The sequence below is a fragment of the Oncorhynchus mykiss genome, chromosome 1 (assembly GCF_057628025.1).
Source record: "Oncorhynchus mykiss isolate SJ-2025 chromosome 1, ASM5762802v1, whole genome shotgun sequence".
Classification (NCBI taxonomy): Eukaryota; Metazoa; Chordata; class Actinopteri; order Salmoniformes; family Salmonidae; genus Oncorhynchus; species Oncorhynchus mykiss.
This window is the reverse complement of record NC_143022.1, coordinates 44,128,066-44,147,132: the sequence shown is the minus strand read 5'-3', so window position 1 is coordinate 44,147,132 and position 19,067 is coordinate 44,128,066. Positions and strand designations below refer to the sequence as shown.

The 19,067-nt window shown below is 43.6% G+C and overlaps 2 protein-coding genes across 50 annotated transcripts in view; both read right to left on the bottom strand.

The window, feature by feature from the left end:
* Positions 1 to 1,146, bottom strand: part of si:ch211-1e14.1 (UPF0606 protein KIAA1549) — a 92,233-nt gene extending 91,087 nt beyond the window's left edge. For all 4 annotated transcript variants that reach the window (XM_036977756.2, XM_036977764.2, XM_090231204.1 and 1 more), the window contains exon 1: positions 927 to 1,146. The gene's annotated coding sequence lies outside the window, so the exon portion shown is untranslated. The remainder of the gene's footprint in view (positions 1 to 926) is intronic.
* Positions 1,147 to 2,151: 1,005 nt separating this feature from the next.
* LOC110532326 (homeodomain-interacting protein kinase 2) overlaps positions 2,152 to 19,067 on the bottom strand; it is a 107,581-nt gene continuing 90,665 nt past the window's right edge. For 2 of the 46 annotated variants that reach the window (XR_016495132.1, XR_016495129.1), the window contains exons 8-16: positions 17,904 to 18,126; positions 16,874 to 16,995; positions 13,692 to 13,822; positions 12,240 to 12,431; positions 10,157 to 10,495; positions 9,382 to 9,653; positions 8,942 to 9,099; positions 8,100 to 8,813; positions 4,360 to 8,009 (exon numbers count right to left, since the gene is read on the bottom strand). Coding sequence is in view for 30 of the 46 variants with exons in the window: in XM_036977712.2 (XP_036833607.2) it covers positions 8,310 to 8,813; positions 8,924 to 9,099; positions 9,382 to 9,653; positions 10,157 to 10,495; positions 12,240 to 12,431; positions 13,692 to 13,822; positions 16,874 to 16,995; positions 17,904 to 18,126 (1,959 nt within the window). In the remaining 16 variants the exon portion in view is untranslated. Of the gene's footprint in view, positions 8,814 to 8,923; positions 9,100 to 9,381; positions 9,654 to 10,156; positions 10,496 to 12,239; positions 12,432 to 13,691; positions 13,823 to 16,873; positions 16,996 to 17,903; positions 18,127 to 19,067 lie in introns of all 46 variants that reach the window. The other 44 variants (XR_016495150.1, XR_016495147.1, XR_016495123.1 and 41 more) reach the window with 26 other exon arrangements.

Genomic DNA, 19,067 nt, shown 5'->3' with positions numbered 1-19,067 from the left:
GCGGGGGAATTTACCTGCACGTGCCAAAACCAGTTACAATGTAACATAACAATTGTGAATATGTGTGTCTGACTGGCAGCACTAGTAAACACTTATATTCTTCTTATTTACTATTTCAGTTGCTTGGATTCAACAGCTGGAATTGTAAGAGTTGTTGCCCTTGTCCCTTTCTCTGTGATTTGTCATTCTAATGGAATCCAGAAAGAACAAAACCCTGTCCATCAAAATGTGCAAATGTATGGGCAAAGACACAAAAAAACATCCACATCGAGTGAAATATTTTTCTTGACCAAATAACATGGAAAACCACTTTTTTTTGTGCAGTATTAATTCACCATTCTTACAAACCACTTAATGTCAATGTACTTTTGTGTACATAGGCGGGTCATCTAGGGTACCTGTTGACTTTCCATTTCCATGAAGAAAAATGTCACAAAAGTAGTGCACTGGGCCTTTACTAGTCCTGTATTAGCAGACTGATATAGACTACAGGATTTTTCCCATCCTACTCTCCCAGTCAAAAATCGCTGCACCCCCACCCACAAACTACTTCCCTCGGCTATGCCTAACGGGTCTCAATGGGATATTATTCTCGTTCACTACTAACGTCAGCTAGCTAGCCTGCTGCCTGGCTGGCTGTCTCGTCATGAGGTTGTCTCCTTATCCTCCGTCCTATCCCGACCCGTTTCCTAAATACCAATTGAAATATCGTATGATTAAATAAAACAAGTTATACTTTGTTTTTCTCATTAACAATCGTGAGTCAATATTCAACAACTGAAACAAACCATGGACATGTTTTAAACAGTTTAGCTAGCTAACTTGGTAGGGCTCGGTGTTAAAATAGATAACCGGAATCCTGTGCCCATCTATCCCATGCATTTACTACGTCCCAATCACAGACATAGCAGAGCACACATCCTTACCAAAACGGAGCTTCACGTTCTGTTTCTCTTTGTCTGGACGTTTTCATACCCATAAAAACAATAACATGAAACCGGAATAGCTATCTAAATACCACTTGAAATAGCTAGCAAGTTAGTTAAAGATCAAGGAAAAATATCATTTCCCTTCCCGTTTTCTTTAGACATCTCTAGCTCTCACAGTGACCACTCGTCATGAGGATTGCAATAACTCCTCCCCCTGAACCCATATTCGATGTCTAATTTGTCAGGTCCCACGGCCATTGGCTGCAGGGGCAGTCCTTCAAATAGGTCATTCGGTTGTCCAATTCAGTGGTCCTGTTGGGTTGTCCATCTCTGTCGGCGTCTGTGGTTTCACGGCAACGTCGCGACGCCCCCAAGCCCTTGAGCGATCTGCATGGGATCAAATGAAATGGGCAGACAGACACAGACTGAAGGATCAATTCTGAACTACATCATACATAAAATGTTGACCTTTTATTTTCCTTTAAAGCATTGTCAGGGAAGGTAAGGGCGTCTGCTAAATTTCTCAAATGTAAATGTATACAATACATTATTTTCCCTACCTCAAATATTTGTTAGCAAAATCAATAGACAGACCACTTATAGGCTGGGATATTGTGATTTTATAAGAAACAGTGCATGTCAACAAATATAGACAAGACTATTAAACACTTTGAGTTAAATATGCAAATAGAGGAAAAAACTCATTTGACCATAATGAAGTAGCACAACAATAAAATATGGTTAATCGTTGCCATCTAGTGGCATAAAATGTTCAGTAGAACATTTACATCAAGGATTGATTTGCAACTGAGCTCAGTCTGGTTGACTGTACCTCTGATACTGAATCAATCTACAGAGCTAGTTAAATATTTTCTAGGGTTATAGAGTTTATAGGGTAAAGTTGATTGTACCCACAACAAAAAAATACAAGAGTAATTTGGCATAAAACAGATCAACAGATGAAATGAGTGATTAATTCATGTATTTGACTCCAATTGCAGTGAAACATCAACCATCAACTAACTGGACTTCACCTTCAGTGCAGTGTCTTTCAGGTTTCTTCAGGTGCACATCCCTTTGTCCGTCAAAACCATCCATCAATTTGCCACGTTGATAAACTGTATTTCTATCTGCTATTGCATTACATTTTATCACCCCCCCCCCACACACACACACACACCAGATTAAAAAATAATGATACTGCTATGACACAGGAGACTGGTGCCGTGACTTAACAGTTTAATGTAAATCCAAGACAAAGTGTGATTACATTTCTACACATATACAATATGCATATGTGAGCATACAAATTCTCATGAATAACTCGATTCACCTCGGAGACCGAAGAAATGATCAAAAGTGACAGTGAATAACAAGCTAGAACATAGTTCACCACAACGCCAGCCCCTTTTCACCCTACAGTTAGTAAAGAGGACAATTTAAATCACTTTTTTTTCTATGACAAAGTTGTCGGTTAAAATCCTCCTGTAAATGTACAATGCTATCATTAGTTTTTCGAAGCCTATTATAAATTCACTCAATTTTTCTACAACGAAAATGATTAAGAGAAGCACACAACATCTTAAATGGTAACACAAGCGCTTAATAGCCAATTACTCAACTTGTTAGGAGTTTAATGAATCATTCTTCTTATTCTCATTATTATATTTAAACATTCTATAAAGCCAGTAAAATATCCATTCTCATAACATACTCAGTAATATTAGTCTAAGGAACAGGGTAGATAGAACGATACATGAACAGATTGAAACAAGGAGTCAACAAACACTTCTCAAAAAATCCCTGATAAACGTAAATGAGAGACAATTAACAAAGAAGTATACTAGGAAATACTGCAGCACACAATAGCCCGAACGACAACTTATGAGATTTGAACATCATTAACAAACCATATAGCAATGGACACACAACGGGTCAGGGTTTGATGCTTTTTAGGTCTTGAGACTTTGTAGAAAAATTTCGATTTTGACCCATTTCATTGTGAATGCTGTTGTGCAAGTACAAAATCGAAATCCTGATCAAGATGACTGCAAAATGGCTACAGTATGACAGTTACAGCGCTTTACTGCTACGTCTCATCTCTTGTACCGCTGTCAACTGTGGAGAAATAAGGTTCATGTTGGGCTTTATCTATGGGAATTCATTAGGCAAGAACCCATCCTCTGAAGGACTTTACTACAATGCTTATTTACAATTTGAGCTGGAAAGAACTAGCTAAAGAATAAACGTTCTAAACCAAATTGTTTCAAACTGTTAGTCCATAATCAAAAAAAGAGACCTCTAACATGTCTTTAGCAAGAGTTGAGAAGAAAAAAAAATCATAAAATACATTTTGGTTCTCAAGTACATGTGTACAAAAACTGGCCAAATGATAATACTTGATCTATTCCATCAGCATCAAACCCTTAACCAATTCAGCCTGAATCACCAAAGAAAAAAACAATGAAGGAGGTGATTCCCTTGACAAACACACAAACACACACAGACCAACTCTCATACAGAAGGGCTTTAAGAATGTGTTGTTACTGGTTTATGGAGTTTCTATCATGTATATAACCTAAATCATCCTAAAATAAGTACTTCTCCCACCTCCCTGCTTCTTTGGGAGAATGTGCTATGCAAAGCTCCAATGAAATGATTGCAAAATGATTGCAAAAGGAGTGTAGTGGGTGTAAGATTATTATTCTTGTCTAGTAAGGTGTTAAAATGATTCCAGTCACTTCAGATGGGTTTGGCCTGAGAGGACTAACTGGAAATGTGTGCCATGCCTTCAGGAATGTTTTGCAATAACTTCAAACAAAACTCCAGGAAGAGTACTCGCAAACACACTGTGGGAAAAGTTGGAAGCTGAGCGCTTCTTGTGTAGCGAGAGTATTTCAAGAACAAAGCTGTAAAAATACCAGGCCGCTTTACACAGCTCTCTTTCATTGAAACCACATCTTAAAGCTCTGATGATATCGTTCAGTTATTTGGAAGGCAGTGTTCTAACATTGAAATGGCTACAGTAGCAGGGGAGAGACAATGTTTCAAAGTAAAGCAACTTCATTACCACAAGAATTTCTTGACACTCTAAAGAAGCACATTTTGGTAATTGTAAGGTCACTGGATCTATGTTGATGCTCACATTTCTGATTCATATTTTCCTTAATAAAAACACATAACGCATGTTAAACAAAGTAGTACGATACTAACATATTTTACACATTCAAATACATGTTCTCATTCAAAATATAGCAAGTACGTTGAAAGAAAATTGAGCGTAAGATTCAAAGGGCTTCTCGTAATTTGCTAAATTTAGATTATACATGGAGAAAAAAAATAGAATGAAATCGAATATATCATATTTGAAAACCCCATATCGGAATAAAAATGTTGACTTTTTCAAATGAATTTATGCTGACTCAAGTTGTTTTTGCTGGAATCACAGACTTATTGCATCTTGCATGGCAACAAATAATGTAGAAATCAAATCTTTACTTTAACTAATGGTCACTCAAGCAGAAATATTTAAAGCATTTCAGATGAAGCAGGTCACATATTACATTCATGTTGTGCTCGTGACCATTATTTTAAAGGTATTATTGATATATATTTTTTTTATTCATTTCACTCTATAGGTCATTCCATGGCACACTAACTTATAACATGTTTTTGTTTTTAAAAAATTCCTTTGCTTACAACATTAATAAAGCTAAAATACAACTTTAACAACGTAAAAAAACACTTATATAAAACAATTCGAAGAATTCCATTTTTACATTTAGGGGGAAACAAGTGACATATATCAAATAATACATGGTTCAAATCATAGATGTTTGAGAATGGTGGACTGCAATTGACAGTAAACTCCTTCAAAATAGCTCAACCATAAGCAGACATTGTGGCAACTCTAATCACTCATATGTGCGTGTTGTGCACATACTGTATGTATTTCTACAGTACTATATGTGCGCACATCTCACTTGTCATTTGTGGACTTTTCTTTTTCCCACCAAAGAAATTCAACATGTTGATGATGTACAGTACAAACACAAACAATCCCCAATGTGGTCTGGCAATAACTTCTGGTCTAAACATGTACCTTGAATGCAGACGCTATTGCCAGACCACATTGGGGATTGTTTGTGTTTTGTACTGTACATCATCAACGTGTTGCATTTCTTTGGTGGGAAAAAAGAAACGTCCCCAAATGACAAGTGAGCAGAGAGCTATAGGGGCTGTTGGGTGTGCAGTATGGATGTCGGATTCTCTCTGCAGTGGAATGTTTCAGTAGTCTACCCCTTTATGGAGGCGCCAAACTCTCGCGTGGAAAAGCATCTCTCTTATGTGTGTGCTTAGGCCCACAGGCCTTATGGAAAGGAGCAAAAACGTACAAACAAAGGTACAACACAGAACAGAAAGAAAATGATGCAACCAGCAATGTATACCTACGGCACGGTATCTCTACACCACATCTTTGACTGCCAGGAACCCAAGGCTTGCATGGTGGAGCCGGTTGGAGGGAGCGCGGTGGCATATTGGTGTACCAAGATGCTGTTGTTTTAGGTTTGGTTTGAGGAGCAAACCTGGGTCTGACCCACTCAAGCCTAAATGACCTACAGTACCTATAAGGGCCCCAATGGATCATCATCAACTTCACAACCTTATTATTGTCAACGGTGCCTGAACACTTTACACAGGTATACACACCCTCCTAGGAATACTTAACATCAACGTACAGCAACTCCCAGTTACAAATCAAAATAGAAATGAGCCTAATAACAAATCATCAAAACACTTGATTGCAACTATCTGTAAAATAACACAATATATACTGTACCTACAGCCATTTCAAAAGTTCAATAGTAACATAAAAATAAAACAATCACTTCAAATGCAAGTACTATGGCATGATATGAAGGGATACGGGGGAAGGCTCTTCCTAAAACCACAAGCAGTTCTGATGTGCCCACTTCATGAGGACAGTATTACATATAACAGAGAGATTATTCATATATCATTGGCTAAGACAAATGAAACGGGTGTTAAATTAAGTAGCAAACACATAGAAGCAATAGGCCAATCAGTTCTCTTACTACATATCTGGTATCCCTTTCTGGTGGTGAGGTGTCTGTGAGAACACATTCCAAAGACAAAACAGAGATAGTGTTAACAAATGAAGCCCATTTCATAGGAAGACCTTCCAGGTGTACACTGTAGCATTTCTGTTCCGTTCCAGTCTCTCGCTCTCTGCTGAGAGGTGCTACACAAGCGTCAGAGCAGAAAAGACGAAATCACTTCCATTTATCTTTGCAAGACAACAACAACACAACAACTTGTATCAGAGTTAGGTGTGCATCCATGTAGCCCCTGTAACTCCTACCCACTGTTCCTACCAACCTGCTCAGTGCCAACATGCTCATTCTTTTAGTCCAATTAACATGAGGAATGCCACACTACCACTCTACCATCCTCAGTTCCTACCCGTCCCAACCCAAATCTTTCTAGTAGCCCCTCACTTACTCAGATCTGGGTTTAAATACTATTAGAAATCATTTCAAACACTTTAGCTGGGCTTGCCTGAGTTTGCCTGGCGCAATGGAAGTAATACTTGCTAAACTGCAAACATAGCCCATCTGGCAATCCAGGCAGGCTAAAACAAATGTTCAAAGTATTTGAAAGATTTCAAATATTATTTGAGTCCAGGTCTGACTCCTACCCAGCAACCCCTCTCACCAGCCCTCTGCTTCCCCATTGCAACCAACCAGACTCTCTCTCACTGGCCTTCTCGGGATCTCAGCCATAGCAACCACAACTTCCCATCAGGCCTTTGCTATTTATTTGTCGAACTCTGGACTCTGTCACCCTCGCCCTATGTTGAACTCATCACATACATGTTTTTGACAGTCACATTCTTGTATTTCTGCATTTTCCATTGCCCCAAAATGGATCCTTGTGCTAATACTTCTCTGTTCTATCATTCCTCTGAACCAATTCCTTGTGTGATGTAAAAACAAAGTAACACATCTCATACCTAAGCCATCGTATGTATGGATATCACGGTGAGAAAGGCTAGTACTGTACACATATTAACATTAATATCCAGCACACAACGCAACGAGGATTGATCTAACAACTTTGGTTCAGTACCCTAAGCAAGTTAAACTCATGCACACTTAACAAAAAAGCCAAAGGTCAGGCAAATATGAACTCTGACCTCTGAACTCTGTAGTATACTGTCATAAGGATAGGAAACAGAGCTAGGGGCTAAGCCTACACCTGGAAGAGAAATCAAAACTGCCCCGACAATAACATGTCAAACCAAGGAACCAGTTCCAGCTAGTCTGTTAGTTCTCAAGGTTCCAGCGACATAAACTGTGTGGTTATATCTGTAAGGCACTACAAGGGAACAATGGTCAAACCTAAGACTGCGGAGGATTCAGAGAATTATAGCACAAAGGTGCAAGAGGAGGTGGACTACACACACATGGCTGACAGTAGCACACGCACACACAGATAATCACGTTGTACATGCCTATGTTATTATAACCACTTTGTGCAATCACATTGGAAAAAAGAGAAACAAATCAATTCTATTGGTATCAGAAAAAGCTCTTGATAAAAGAATCTGGGTGCAGACTGCTACATTCTAAAAACAGGGCCCGGCTAAGACTCCTATACCTATAACATAAGTCTCCTCAAAAAGGTGAGAACGAAAAATCGAAGGGAAAATAGCTATAAATACATTTAATGTTTTTTTTGTCTTTTGTTGGTTATATTTCCAGAAGATTCCTGACTCTGTCTGTTGGAGAAGGAGGGTGCTTCGTTCTCTCTCCCACACCTTGAATGATTTGGAAATGTTTAAGACAGTTCAAGGCCATCGTTATTTTTTTAATTCTTTGAAGAGCAGCAGGTTTCCGTATTTCACCTTCATTCCCAAATCCTCATGGGAATTCTCACATTGGGAATTCCAACATCCAGAGAGGGACCCCCAATTCAAGAGGAGAAGACAAAACAAAAAGCCGTGTTAGAAGAACAGAAACCCTCCATCTCTCTCAAACGCCTGTCACGAAGACCTTGCTGTAAAAGAATGAGAAAAATAAAATAAAACCAAGAGAGAAAACAAAGCAAAACTGGCCCTTTTGGAGAAAAAAATGCACACCTCCTTACCCTTAGAGGGGCTGTGTATTTCCCTTTTCCTCTCTGTCGTTATATCTTCAAGTTAAACGTGACAGTTTCATAAAGAATGCATGTCTCTCTATCTCTCTGTCCGTGGAGTAAGGATAGGGAGGGAGGACATGGGGTGAGCAGCATCAGTAGTGCTGGGGTTGGGGTTGGGGGGGGGGGAGGGGTCTGGGTCTCCAGTGTGTTGGCTTGGCTCTAGAGGTAAGGGTACTGGTTCACCTTGGTGGGGCTCAGTGGGTATCCAGTGTAGACAGTGGAGGCAGGCGAGGCGCTGATGTACGTCTGGTGGGTAAACTGGGCCTGGTACTGGCTGTGGTGGAGGGTGGGCGAGGGCAGCACACCGTGCCCCATGCTGACAGGCACCTGGTGGACGATGCCCGGTGTGTGGTATGTGGCGTGTTGGACCGTGTGGCGGGCCGAGCCCTGAGTTGCCACCAGGTGGGCCACGGTGCCTGTGGAGCCCAGGGCGACGGGCGCGGCGGTGTAGGTGTAGAGATGAGGCTGGCCGGGCAGGTGGGTGGCAGCCAGGTGGGTGGCAGACAGGTGGGTGGCAGCCAGGTGGGTGTGCACGTTGGCAGTGTGAGAGGGGCTGTTGTGGTGCTGGAAGGAGTAGGGGGCCTGGGCTGCGATGGTTGGGGTGATGTAAGCCTGCTGGCGCCGGTGGCCTCCGTTCCTCTCAGCTACCATGTGCTGCTGGGCCTTGAGAGGGAGAGACATGAGGATGGAGTCAGTGCAATCCAAATTCTAGTCTGTCAGAGACAAACTTTCCACACGGTAAATGATACGAGGTCATTTAGATGGGTTCTTACTTGGCTCTCTCTCCATACCTGGCTGAGATTGAGAGGCTGCTGCTGCTGGAAGGGGTGTGGCCCCGAGCGCTGCTGTCGGTAAGCCATACCCCCCGAAAGGTGGTTGTTGCCAGACATCATACCCACGCCGTTGGAGGTTTTGAACTTATACGCCGAATTCTGATGATTCATTGCATCTGAAGTGTAAATGGGACAAGGTAAAGAGGTCAATCCAGGTCAAGAAAATAACACAAGTACAGTATACAAACACAAAACACCCAATTGTTGACCAAGGTAGCAACAGTAACCAATGGGGCGGGACTTAGCGAATGGGTAAACTGGAGTACCGACAATGATAATAATGATCATATTCAACTCAAATAAAAAGCTATCTCTACAGTATATAGTATTTCCTATACTCTAGATGAGTATCGACCATCCCTCCTTGTCTACATGGGTGTGCGGATCTGTGTAGGTACCTGTGTAGATATCTGTGTAGATACCTGGCATCAGGCGCTCACACTCGCTCAGCACCTCGCTGGACTGGCTCTTCAGAGGGGGGATGATGATGGTGCGGGGGTTGTTGCCGTTGCTGTAGTTGTCCAGCAAGGTGGTCTTGGAGTCATGGTAGCCGTTGTTGTTGGCCAGCCTGGACTCTACGGCATAGGGACTGTTGTTACTGGACAGGTCCGAGTCGGGGGAGTCGTGTACCGTCACACAGCTGATGACGTTCTTCCTATGCTTGGACAAGCTGCAAGGAGGAGGATGCACTCTATTTAATGGTACATATAGTACTCATCAGCCTACTAACCTACTGACCAATGTTTGTGTCGATTCCGATTCAGATTCCATAATTCAGATCAATTCACTGATAAATGCCCTTATGCCAATCATGTCCAATCTTATTACAGAATTCAATCAAACATATTTATAAAGCCCTTTTTACATCAGCAGATGTCACAAAGTGCTAAACAGAAACCACAAATAGTGAGAAACGCAGATGTAGAAGCACGGTGGCTAGGAACAACTCTCTAGAAAGGCCAGAACCTAGGAAGAAACCTAGAGAGGAACCAGGCTATGAGGGGTGGCCAGTCAACTTCTGGCTGTGCCGGGTGGAATTGTCTGGAACTGAAACGATATCAAACCCAACTTTGTCAGTAATGACACTAAACATGGCCTCCTGTTTTGTATTAAACCCTGGCTCCCAGATCTCTGCATGCGTGTAATGTCTGACCCAAAATGGCTGACTTGTACCTGGTATGGTTGGTGTTGCTCTGCTTGTGATCATCCTCCTCGTCTGTGTCACTGCTGATGGTGATTATACTGACAGCGGGGCTGGGTGTATCAGGGATGATGATGGTCTGACGCGGCCTGTTGTGGTGCTGGTGGTGGTCCTGGGTGGTGCTGGAAGCCTGCTCTGCTTCACCCACTCCCCACCCTCCGCAACCCTGTGGGGGTCCACAGCCAGAGCTGGAGGAGGGGGCGTGGTTCTGGAGCACAGCACAGCGTGGAGGGGTGTTCTCCTTCACCCGCTTGGAGCGCTGTGGGGACAGTACCGCCTGGGAGGAGGACACCTCGTATGCAGACACGTTCCTGCCGGGAGAGAGAGGAGAGAAGGATGAGCCAATATTAGGTTAACAACTACTACATACTACATACTACATACTATATACTTCTTACACATGTAAAAGGTCCTGTGTATGGACATAATAACAATACTTAAGACACTGGCCAGGTAAGGGTCAGCAGAATATTAGCAATTCTTAAGTTTCACTTTCGTCTTCGCGTGGGGAAAGCGTCCTTGTGTTCTGATTGGTTGAAGGTTGAAAGTCAGCAGCACCGGTCAACTGCAGGTGATGGCCAGTCACTGACTGTTTTGTGTTCAGACCTAAAGAGATCCTAGTTGAGAAAACGAGTTGTGTAGGAGATCCTAGTTGTGTAGGAGGTCCTAGTTGTGTAGGAGATCCTAGTTGTGTAGGAGGTCCTAGTTGAGAAAACGAGTTGTGTAGGAGATCCTAGTTGAGTAGGAGGTCCTAGTTGAGTAGGAGGTCCTAGTTGTGTTGGAGATCCTAGTTGTGTAGGAGATCCTAGTTGAGTAGGAGGTCCTAGTTGAGTAGGAGGTCCTAGTTGAGAAAACGAGTTGTGTAGGAGGTCCTAGTTGTGTAGGAGATCCTAGTTGAGTAGGAGGTCCTAGTTGAGAAAACGAGTTGTGTAGGAGGTCCTAGTTGTGTAGGAGATCCTAGTTGAGTAGGAGGTCCTAGTTGAGAAAACGAGTTGTGTAGGAGGTCCTAGTTGTGTAGGAGATCCTAGTTGAGAAAACGAGTTGTGTAGGAGGTCCTAGTTGTGTAGGAGATCCTAGTTGAGAAAACGAGTTGTGTAGGAGATCCTAGTTGTGTAGTAGGTCCTAGTTGTGTTGGAGGTCCTAGTTGTGTTGGAGATCCTAGTTGTGTAGGAGGTCCTAGTTGTGTAGGAGATCCTAGTTGAGTAGGAGGTCCTAGTTGAGAAAACGAGTTGTGTAGGAGGTCCTAGTTGTGTAGGAGATCCTAGTTGAGTAGGAGGTCCTAGTTGAGAAAACGAGTTGTGTAGGAGGTCCTAGTTGTGTAGGAGATCCTAGTTGAGAAAACGAGTTGTGTAGGAGGTCCTAGTTGTGTAGGAGATCCTAGTTGAGAAAACGAGTTGTGTAGGAGATCCTAGTTGTGTAGTAGGTCCTAGTTGTGTTGGAGGTCCTAGTTGTGTTGGAGATCCTAGTTGTGTAGGAGATCCTAGTTGTGTAGGAGGTCCTAGTTGAGAAAACGAGTTGTGTAGGAGATCCTAGTTGTGTAGGAGATCCTAGTTGTGTAGGAGAGCCTAGTTGTGTAGGAGGTCCTAGTTGAGAAAACGAGTTGTGTAGGAGATCCTAGTTGTGTAGGCGGTCCTAGTTGTGTAGGAGATCCTAGTTGTGTCGGAGATCCTAGTTGTGTAAGATATCCTAGTTGTGTAGGAGATCCTAGTTGTGTAGGAGATCCTAGTTGAGAAAACAAGTTGTGTAGAAGGTCCTAGTTGTGTAGGAGATCCTAGTTGTATAAGAGATCCTAGTCGTGTTGGAGGTCCTAGTTGTGTTGGAGGTCCTAATTGTGTTGGAGGTCCTAGTTGTGTTGGAGGTCCTAGTTGTGTTGGAGATCCTAGTTGTGTAGGAGATCCTAGTTGTGTAGGAGGTCCTAGTTGTGTAGGAGATCCTAGTTGTGTTGGAGGTCCTAGTTGTGTTGGAGGTCCTAGTTGTGTTGGAGGTCCTAGTTGTGTAGGAGGTCCTAGTTGTGTAGGAGATCCTAGTTGTGTTGGAGGTCCTAGTTGTGCTTACCTGGCAGTCATCTGATGCTGCTTGGTCTTTTTGGAAGAAGAGTTGTTGTTATTGGTCAACGGTTGCCTCATCACATGGGCCACGCCCACATTGAGAGGCTGGTTCTGGTTGGATGGTAGGGTGACGTGGCCAGTCAGCAGCGCCGGCTGTTGCATGATGGGATTGTAATGGCCGCTGTGCTGGTGAGAATTCCTGAAACACAACATATGTCTCATCACTACTCTGAACCTGTGTTTTATGTGTATGTGTTTAAGTTTAAACACTGTCATGGAGAACTTGCCGATTTTAATCTCTAAGCACATATCTATAACAGCACATACGCACATACTGCTTCATTTGAGGGACTAGAGTTTAAACAAAGCATGTGTATTTCCCAGAGGAGCCTGTGGGTGGCAGCAGTCACCGCATGAGACAGAGGGGAGAAAAGAGAGCGGAAGAGAGGGGAGGGCATGCGGAGCTGACACCAGAAGCTGTAGAGGGATAGCGCTGCAGAGAAGTGTGACACTTTCACAATCATCTTTGTGAGGATAATGGAGCTGTGGGTGGCGAGAGAGAGAGAGAGAGAGAGAGAGAGAGAGAGAGAGAGAGAGAGAGAGAGAGAGAGAGAGAGAGAGAGTGAGAGAGGGGGAAAGGGAGAGAGAGAGGGGGAAAGGGAGAGAGGGGGAGAGAGAGAGAGAGCGAGAGAGAGAGAGAGAGAGAGAGAGAGAGAGAGAGAGAGAGAGAGAGAGAGAGAGAGGGGGGGGGGGAGTAGAGAGAGACGTGTCTGGCCAACACCCTGTCCTTAGACGGCACTGCTAAATTACACACACACACAAACACACTCATATACCTGCATCCTGCTTATCTTCCTGCAGGCACCATCCATCTAACATGTGATCCATGTGACATGCCATGCCTGGGATGATGTCCTTTTATGTGCATACATCTCATCTCCCTGAGGTAAATGTGCTCTTATAAAAGCCTCGCTGTTCACTTATAGACTGTGATTCATAGCAGCCCTCTGAGTGCCTGTCACAAGGCCATGCTCCTCTGTCAATCAGGACACTGCTGTGCTGATCCTCTCTGCACTTTGTAAACATCCGAACTTTCGCTGTTGACCAGGCTTTAATACACAGTTGGTCAATGAAACTAGCCTGGAATCCAAAGCGATACGCTCTGTCTCATCATGGTGAAATGGAGGATATAAAATTGGATTGCAGGCTACAATGAAACCGCTGTACCTTTGTCATTTGGCTTCACTTACAGATATGCCAGGCTTATACTGTTGGTACGTGAGACCAAGTCTAATGCTTCATGACTATTCTGGTCTTATAGGTTTTGATCAATTGATTTGTTATGGTAGTGTCTTGCATCTTTTCAGACGCCCAGCCCACATGTGCTTATAAGACACTGGATTGCCAAAAAAGTATACAATTTACAGTGTGCAACATAAAGAGGAGGCATGTTCTTTACCTCCAGTTAGCCAGGGGCTGTGAGGCCATCATGGAGTCTGGGATGACGGTGGCGTGCTGGACCGAGGTGTGGGTAAGCTGCTGCCAGGCCGGGGGTAGGAGTATCTGCTGGGTGCCACTGGGCCAGGCCTGCTAGGGGGATAGATGGGGAAGACAGGGGAGAGAGGAAGGAAGAGAATAAGAAGAATTCTGGACAGCCTCAGAATGAAATAGAACACTATTTCCATTCTATATCGTTTTCTATCATATCTCTAATTAACCCTGCGCTTCAACCATGTGAGGTATACTTAAGCAATAAGGCCAGAGGGGGTGTGGTATATGGCCAATATACCATGGCTAAAGGCTGTTTTTATGCACGCCGCAACGTGGAGTGCCTGGACACAGCCCTTAGCTGTGGTATATTGGCCATATATCACAAACCCCCGAGGTGCCTTATTGCTATTATAAACTGGTTAGCAACGTAATTAGAGCAGTTTTGTCCACCAAGTTTAAACACTCAGTTTATAATCAGTCTTAGGTAGGAAGAACACATCCTAAACAAATGTGTTGTTTTATCTCCCATTGTTTTAATTCCAGAGATTAAAGCAACAGGGAAAACAAGAGAAAATAATTGAATGCGCTAAAGTGTAACAAAAGATAAGGACTCCCTGTAAAAAAACACAAAACAGCCAATAGGTTTGCAGATACAAGCAGAACAACTGACCAGCGTCAGGCTGTTTAAACAAAACCAGTTGAATTCTCTGGCCTTGCAGACAGCACACATCAACAGAGCATAGATAGGACTTTGGATGTTTGATAAAGATGTGTTGCCTCTCCCCTCCTGGTTCCTGTGTGTGTGCTGAAGTGTTTGGCATTATCCAAATCAGTTCCGCTTTTAATTAAATTCACATTGTTGCTGTGAAAGGACCTGCTTTTGTATTACTGGTGCAACACGCAGAGAGTTTCCAGGCATAATATGCCTCGAGTGTGTGTGTGTGTGTGTGTGTGTGTGTGTGTGTGTGTGTGTGTGTGCGTGTGTGCGAGCAAGCGTGCGTGAGTGCGTGCGTGTGTCTGCAGCCCTAATAGTTTAATGCAGCTCTATTGATTAGCACTTTAATGTGGGGTTCTAATGAATTGTTCCTTTATTAGCATTTGCACATTCTATTTACCTCGGCAGCATCGGTACGTGTTGCAGCACACAGCACAGCACAGCACAGAGGACAAAGCACTCAATACTTCAGCCTACATCTGGGCTGGGCTCATACGGAGTGCCAAGCATACATCTCCAGGTCTGTTCTTCGGGTGTCGTCCGCATTTCTTGGCACAATGTAACTGTTCAACTCTACTGTTAAAAAATGATTGTGAGGTTGAACAGCGTATGACCGCTAGCTTGTGGGAGTGGAATTGTTTTGTCTGAGGTACGTTGGGAGAGATGATTAACTTCAAACAAAAACAGTCCATGGGTGAAGGGGGAGGGAGGCATCTTTAGGTCAACAAAACATGACCGGGCTGTGGATGGATAAAGGACACAGGCACAGCCAATGGAAAAGCACGAAAACCCGGCCAATAGAAGACAACCTAAGCCACTTGCAGACCCCCTTTACATATCCCATGGTTAAATTCACATCTCAAGTCCTTTTATCAACATGCCAGAACCCATTAAGAGCCACTAATACTTCCATCGCCTTCTCTCCACCCCTCTATCTCTTCATCCATCCTGCTCACTCCATTCCTGGCAGTATGCATTCCTCTCTCGCCGGGCGTCTGTGTTGTGTAATCGGCCTGTCTGCCCCTAACCCGGTTAAGAGGCCCTTTTCTTTTCTTCCCAGGCCCATCGCCCCAGTAGCAGCGGTGCTAGCTAGTTCCCCGCCTCCCAACAACAACCTCTTCTCCCCGAGGAAAAAACCCTTTGTCACCTCAGGGCCCTGAAAGCCCTGGCTCTCACTCCCCAATTGTTTCCAAATTTTCTGCATTCCTGATCCAGATAAAGGTCCTGCCTGGCAGCCTGCCTGGGGCCCACCTTCACAGCTCCACCACCCAGCCTCAGCTCTGCTCTACAGACACCCAGAGAGATTGAGCCCGACCTGGGCCGAGGGTGGGCTGTGGCTGCAGAAAGGCCTGAAGGCTAAACCCACCCACACCCACTAGAGACCTCCCAGAGCAAAGGGAATGAGGGATTTAGATCCAGTACTTCCACGTATTGGATGTGCTACTGATCTGTACAAACGGCATGCTTTGTACTGTAGAATTGAATATACTGTAGAAATATTGTATAAAAGCTTCTTTTGAGGCAGTCTTTCTGAATGAATGCTATAAATGAAGTTAATGCTATAGGGTATAGGGTGACCTTTGTAGCCTTTTGGAGTTGAGCGAACCCCTCAAAAACCTCAAGCGTTTCCTAATCTGTCCCTCTCTTCTGAGGCCTATAATTCCAGAGTGCCTGACTTGGAAGCAGCCCTAAAGCTAATCATCATTTGGAATCTGACAGATTAGTCTTCTACACAGCACAGAGAGCCTCGCTAGTTGGCTACTGCATGATTAACAAGAGATAAGGGAACCCTTCTTACTCCTAGGACTTTAAAGCGCTTATGGAAATTTCCAGAAACCAGAGGGGGAGGTGGCCTACTGCTCCACTTTACGACTTTATAGTCTATTGTAGGAATAATGCATGGGTATGTATGTTCTTTCAAACGACTGTACATTAGCTGGTAAACCTACTACAGCTACACTGCTAAGGATTTTAGTGAGAACTCTGAACGCGAACAAACAAATTCTCCCTTGTTCATCAAACCATGGCAGCCTCTTCCTCCAGGAGAAAGGGAGGGTGAGAGGACACTAGAAACAGGGTTTAACTGACTCAGGCAAAGCAGCTACCAGCAGGGGCAGAAGGATCACAAGAACACACAGACTGACTCCCTGCCTTGATCAAAGGCTAGCCTGTTACACTGATGTAGGTAAAGGATACAGAGGTACGGCCTGACATTTCCAAAGTAGCTTTCATCAACAAAAGCATACAAAAGACCCTTTTAGCCATATGTGTGTTTAGGGAGACATTCATGTCTCCCAGTAAATAGAATAGGTTCAGTGTATTGTGCACCACAGGGGAACAAAGATGAGCTATCATTATGAGTTCAGAGATGCAATTAAGGGACTATATGTGGGCCCCCTGATCTCCACGACGACGGCCGCGTCACTACTCCCTACCTGTGTCAACAGGCCTGTCTGGATCTGCAGCGGCTGAGCGCCGGGGGCCTGCGTCACTATAGGAACGGCATTCTCCATCCGCACAGAGTAGCCTGTGTGCTTGGACGGGGAAGCCTGCAGCCCTGAGGACACACAACAACATAGATGAGGTCAACAACAACAACAATACTCTATGTGTCACACAAAAAGGCCTGCACCCTGGAAGAAACAATGATGGCAAAATTGTTCAAGAAAAAATATTAATTTCAAAACAGTTTATTAGTTTATAGTGATACTGTACTCAATTACTGATTCATCTTGAAAACATTAAGTTAACCTCATAAACAGAGGTTAGACCAGAGCGGTGGTTCAAAAGCATCAATCATAGATAAATGCATTTTTAAATGACTAATTAGCTCATAAATGTATCACAGCATATCTCTTCAACATGAAGACTGCCGTGGCCTTGGGGGGTCAGTGGAAGTTACAGAACAAAAAAATCTACACAGCCAGTGGTGTGCAGTGCCTGCTCACAGCTTGATCAGCCCTTCTCTCTTCAGGAGAAAAACAAAACTCCCTGGTGCTGATCTAGTCTACTGAAACTGACTGAGCCTTTGACAGGCAGTGTTTGAAATAGTTGCCGTTACTCATTTTGGGTGCCGGTACTGTTTATATTTACTTTTGAGCTAATATTCTATAAGACGAATAGGAGCTCAAGCAGTAGAACATTTGAGGTGCCGGTACTCAGCACCAGTGAGCTCCTTCCCAAGTCAAGCACTGTTTGCTATATAACGGCTTATAGAGGCTATTTTAATTCACTCATTTAGCATTTATGTATACAGGTAATCCTGTTGCAATCTTTTATCTTTCTGATGCTTTTTCAAAGTAAACCTGTTCCAAGATGGCGGCAAACAATCCATCGTTACAGACACCTAACCACTGATCTAGGACCAATGCTTAAGGTTAAGCTCAGGGATAGGGGAAGCTGATCCTAGATCTGTGGCCTTTTTACACAGCATACACACATACATCAGTTGGTTTAATCTCTTACCTTGGAAGCCTGGTGGACAGACGATGAGGGCCTGCTGGAAGGGGTCAGGCCGGGCAGGACAGAGTTGAGGGGCCCCGGGCTGCAGGGGCATGCTCCTTTGGGCCACGGCAGCCATGGAGGCTGCGGACGGCTGGTAGAGTGCAGATGGGTAGTTTAGTATGGAGACTTCGGGGTTGGCAAGGGAAAGGGTGGCACTGGTGGTGGAGGGAGCTAGGTTGGTGGCCTAAAGTAAGAATGGGATCGAAAACAAAAAGCCATGAGGAAATGCTGGGTGGTGGTGGTAAGCTCAAAAGGTTCTGAAGGTTGGTGGGTTGCTGGGGGGGGGGATACTATCATAACTCATCGCGACATAAAATATAATTGTCATTTATTTATTATGCGTTAGATGTCTTAATGGTACATTAGTGATACATTCAAACAGAGGGCAAAATTAGGGCATTGTAATATCTCTCTGAATATTATAAATATCAGTGTGATATTTCTCAGCCTGTGTCCATCAGCTTTAATGTACTGTACATGTTGCATTTCAGTGAAAAGAGTGAGAGAACCTAGAGAAAGAGAGAAATAGAGTATGTGATTGAAAGAGAGAATCAATGTGACAAATCACTTCCATCACCAACCTAGTATTTGATAGTGCTATAATTACTGTACATAAACAATACATTGAGCCACAGAGGATTATTTGTCTATACTGTACATGTACATACACACATACTGTTAGAGCTGCCACAAGTATGCACGTCAATGGAGATTCTCTCAATGTATTGTGAACACAACTAAATATCCACATGCATGTACACACTCAGAGGCTTCAATGAAGCACTATAGGAACCAGACAGAAACACTGATCTGGGTTATATTCATAAGGCACCAAACAGATGAAACTGGACTGAAACAAAGAGGGACTACCTGAGCTGGTCCAATAAGAAGCACTTGTTTTTGTTTTCCGTTGCAAAACATTTTTGCTACATTTTGCTACAGTGAGCCCTAATGAATAAAACCCAGGTTAGAGGAGACGAGACAAAAAGACAAATCCTTTCTCCTCCCAGTGTCTTTGTCCTCCCTCTGGCTACACGACAATATGTCTCAACGGACCCAAATAATCCTGGACTCAAGACACGCCATTATCTCTGTGAAGGGTCAACATTGAAAGAGCCAACTGGA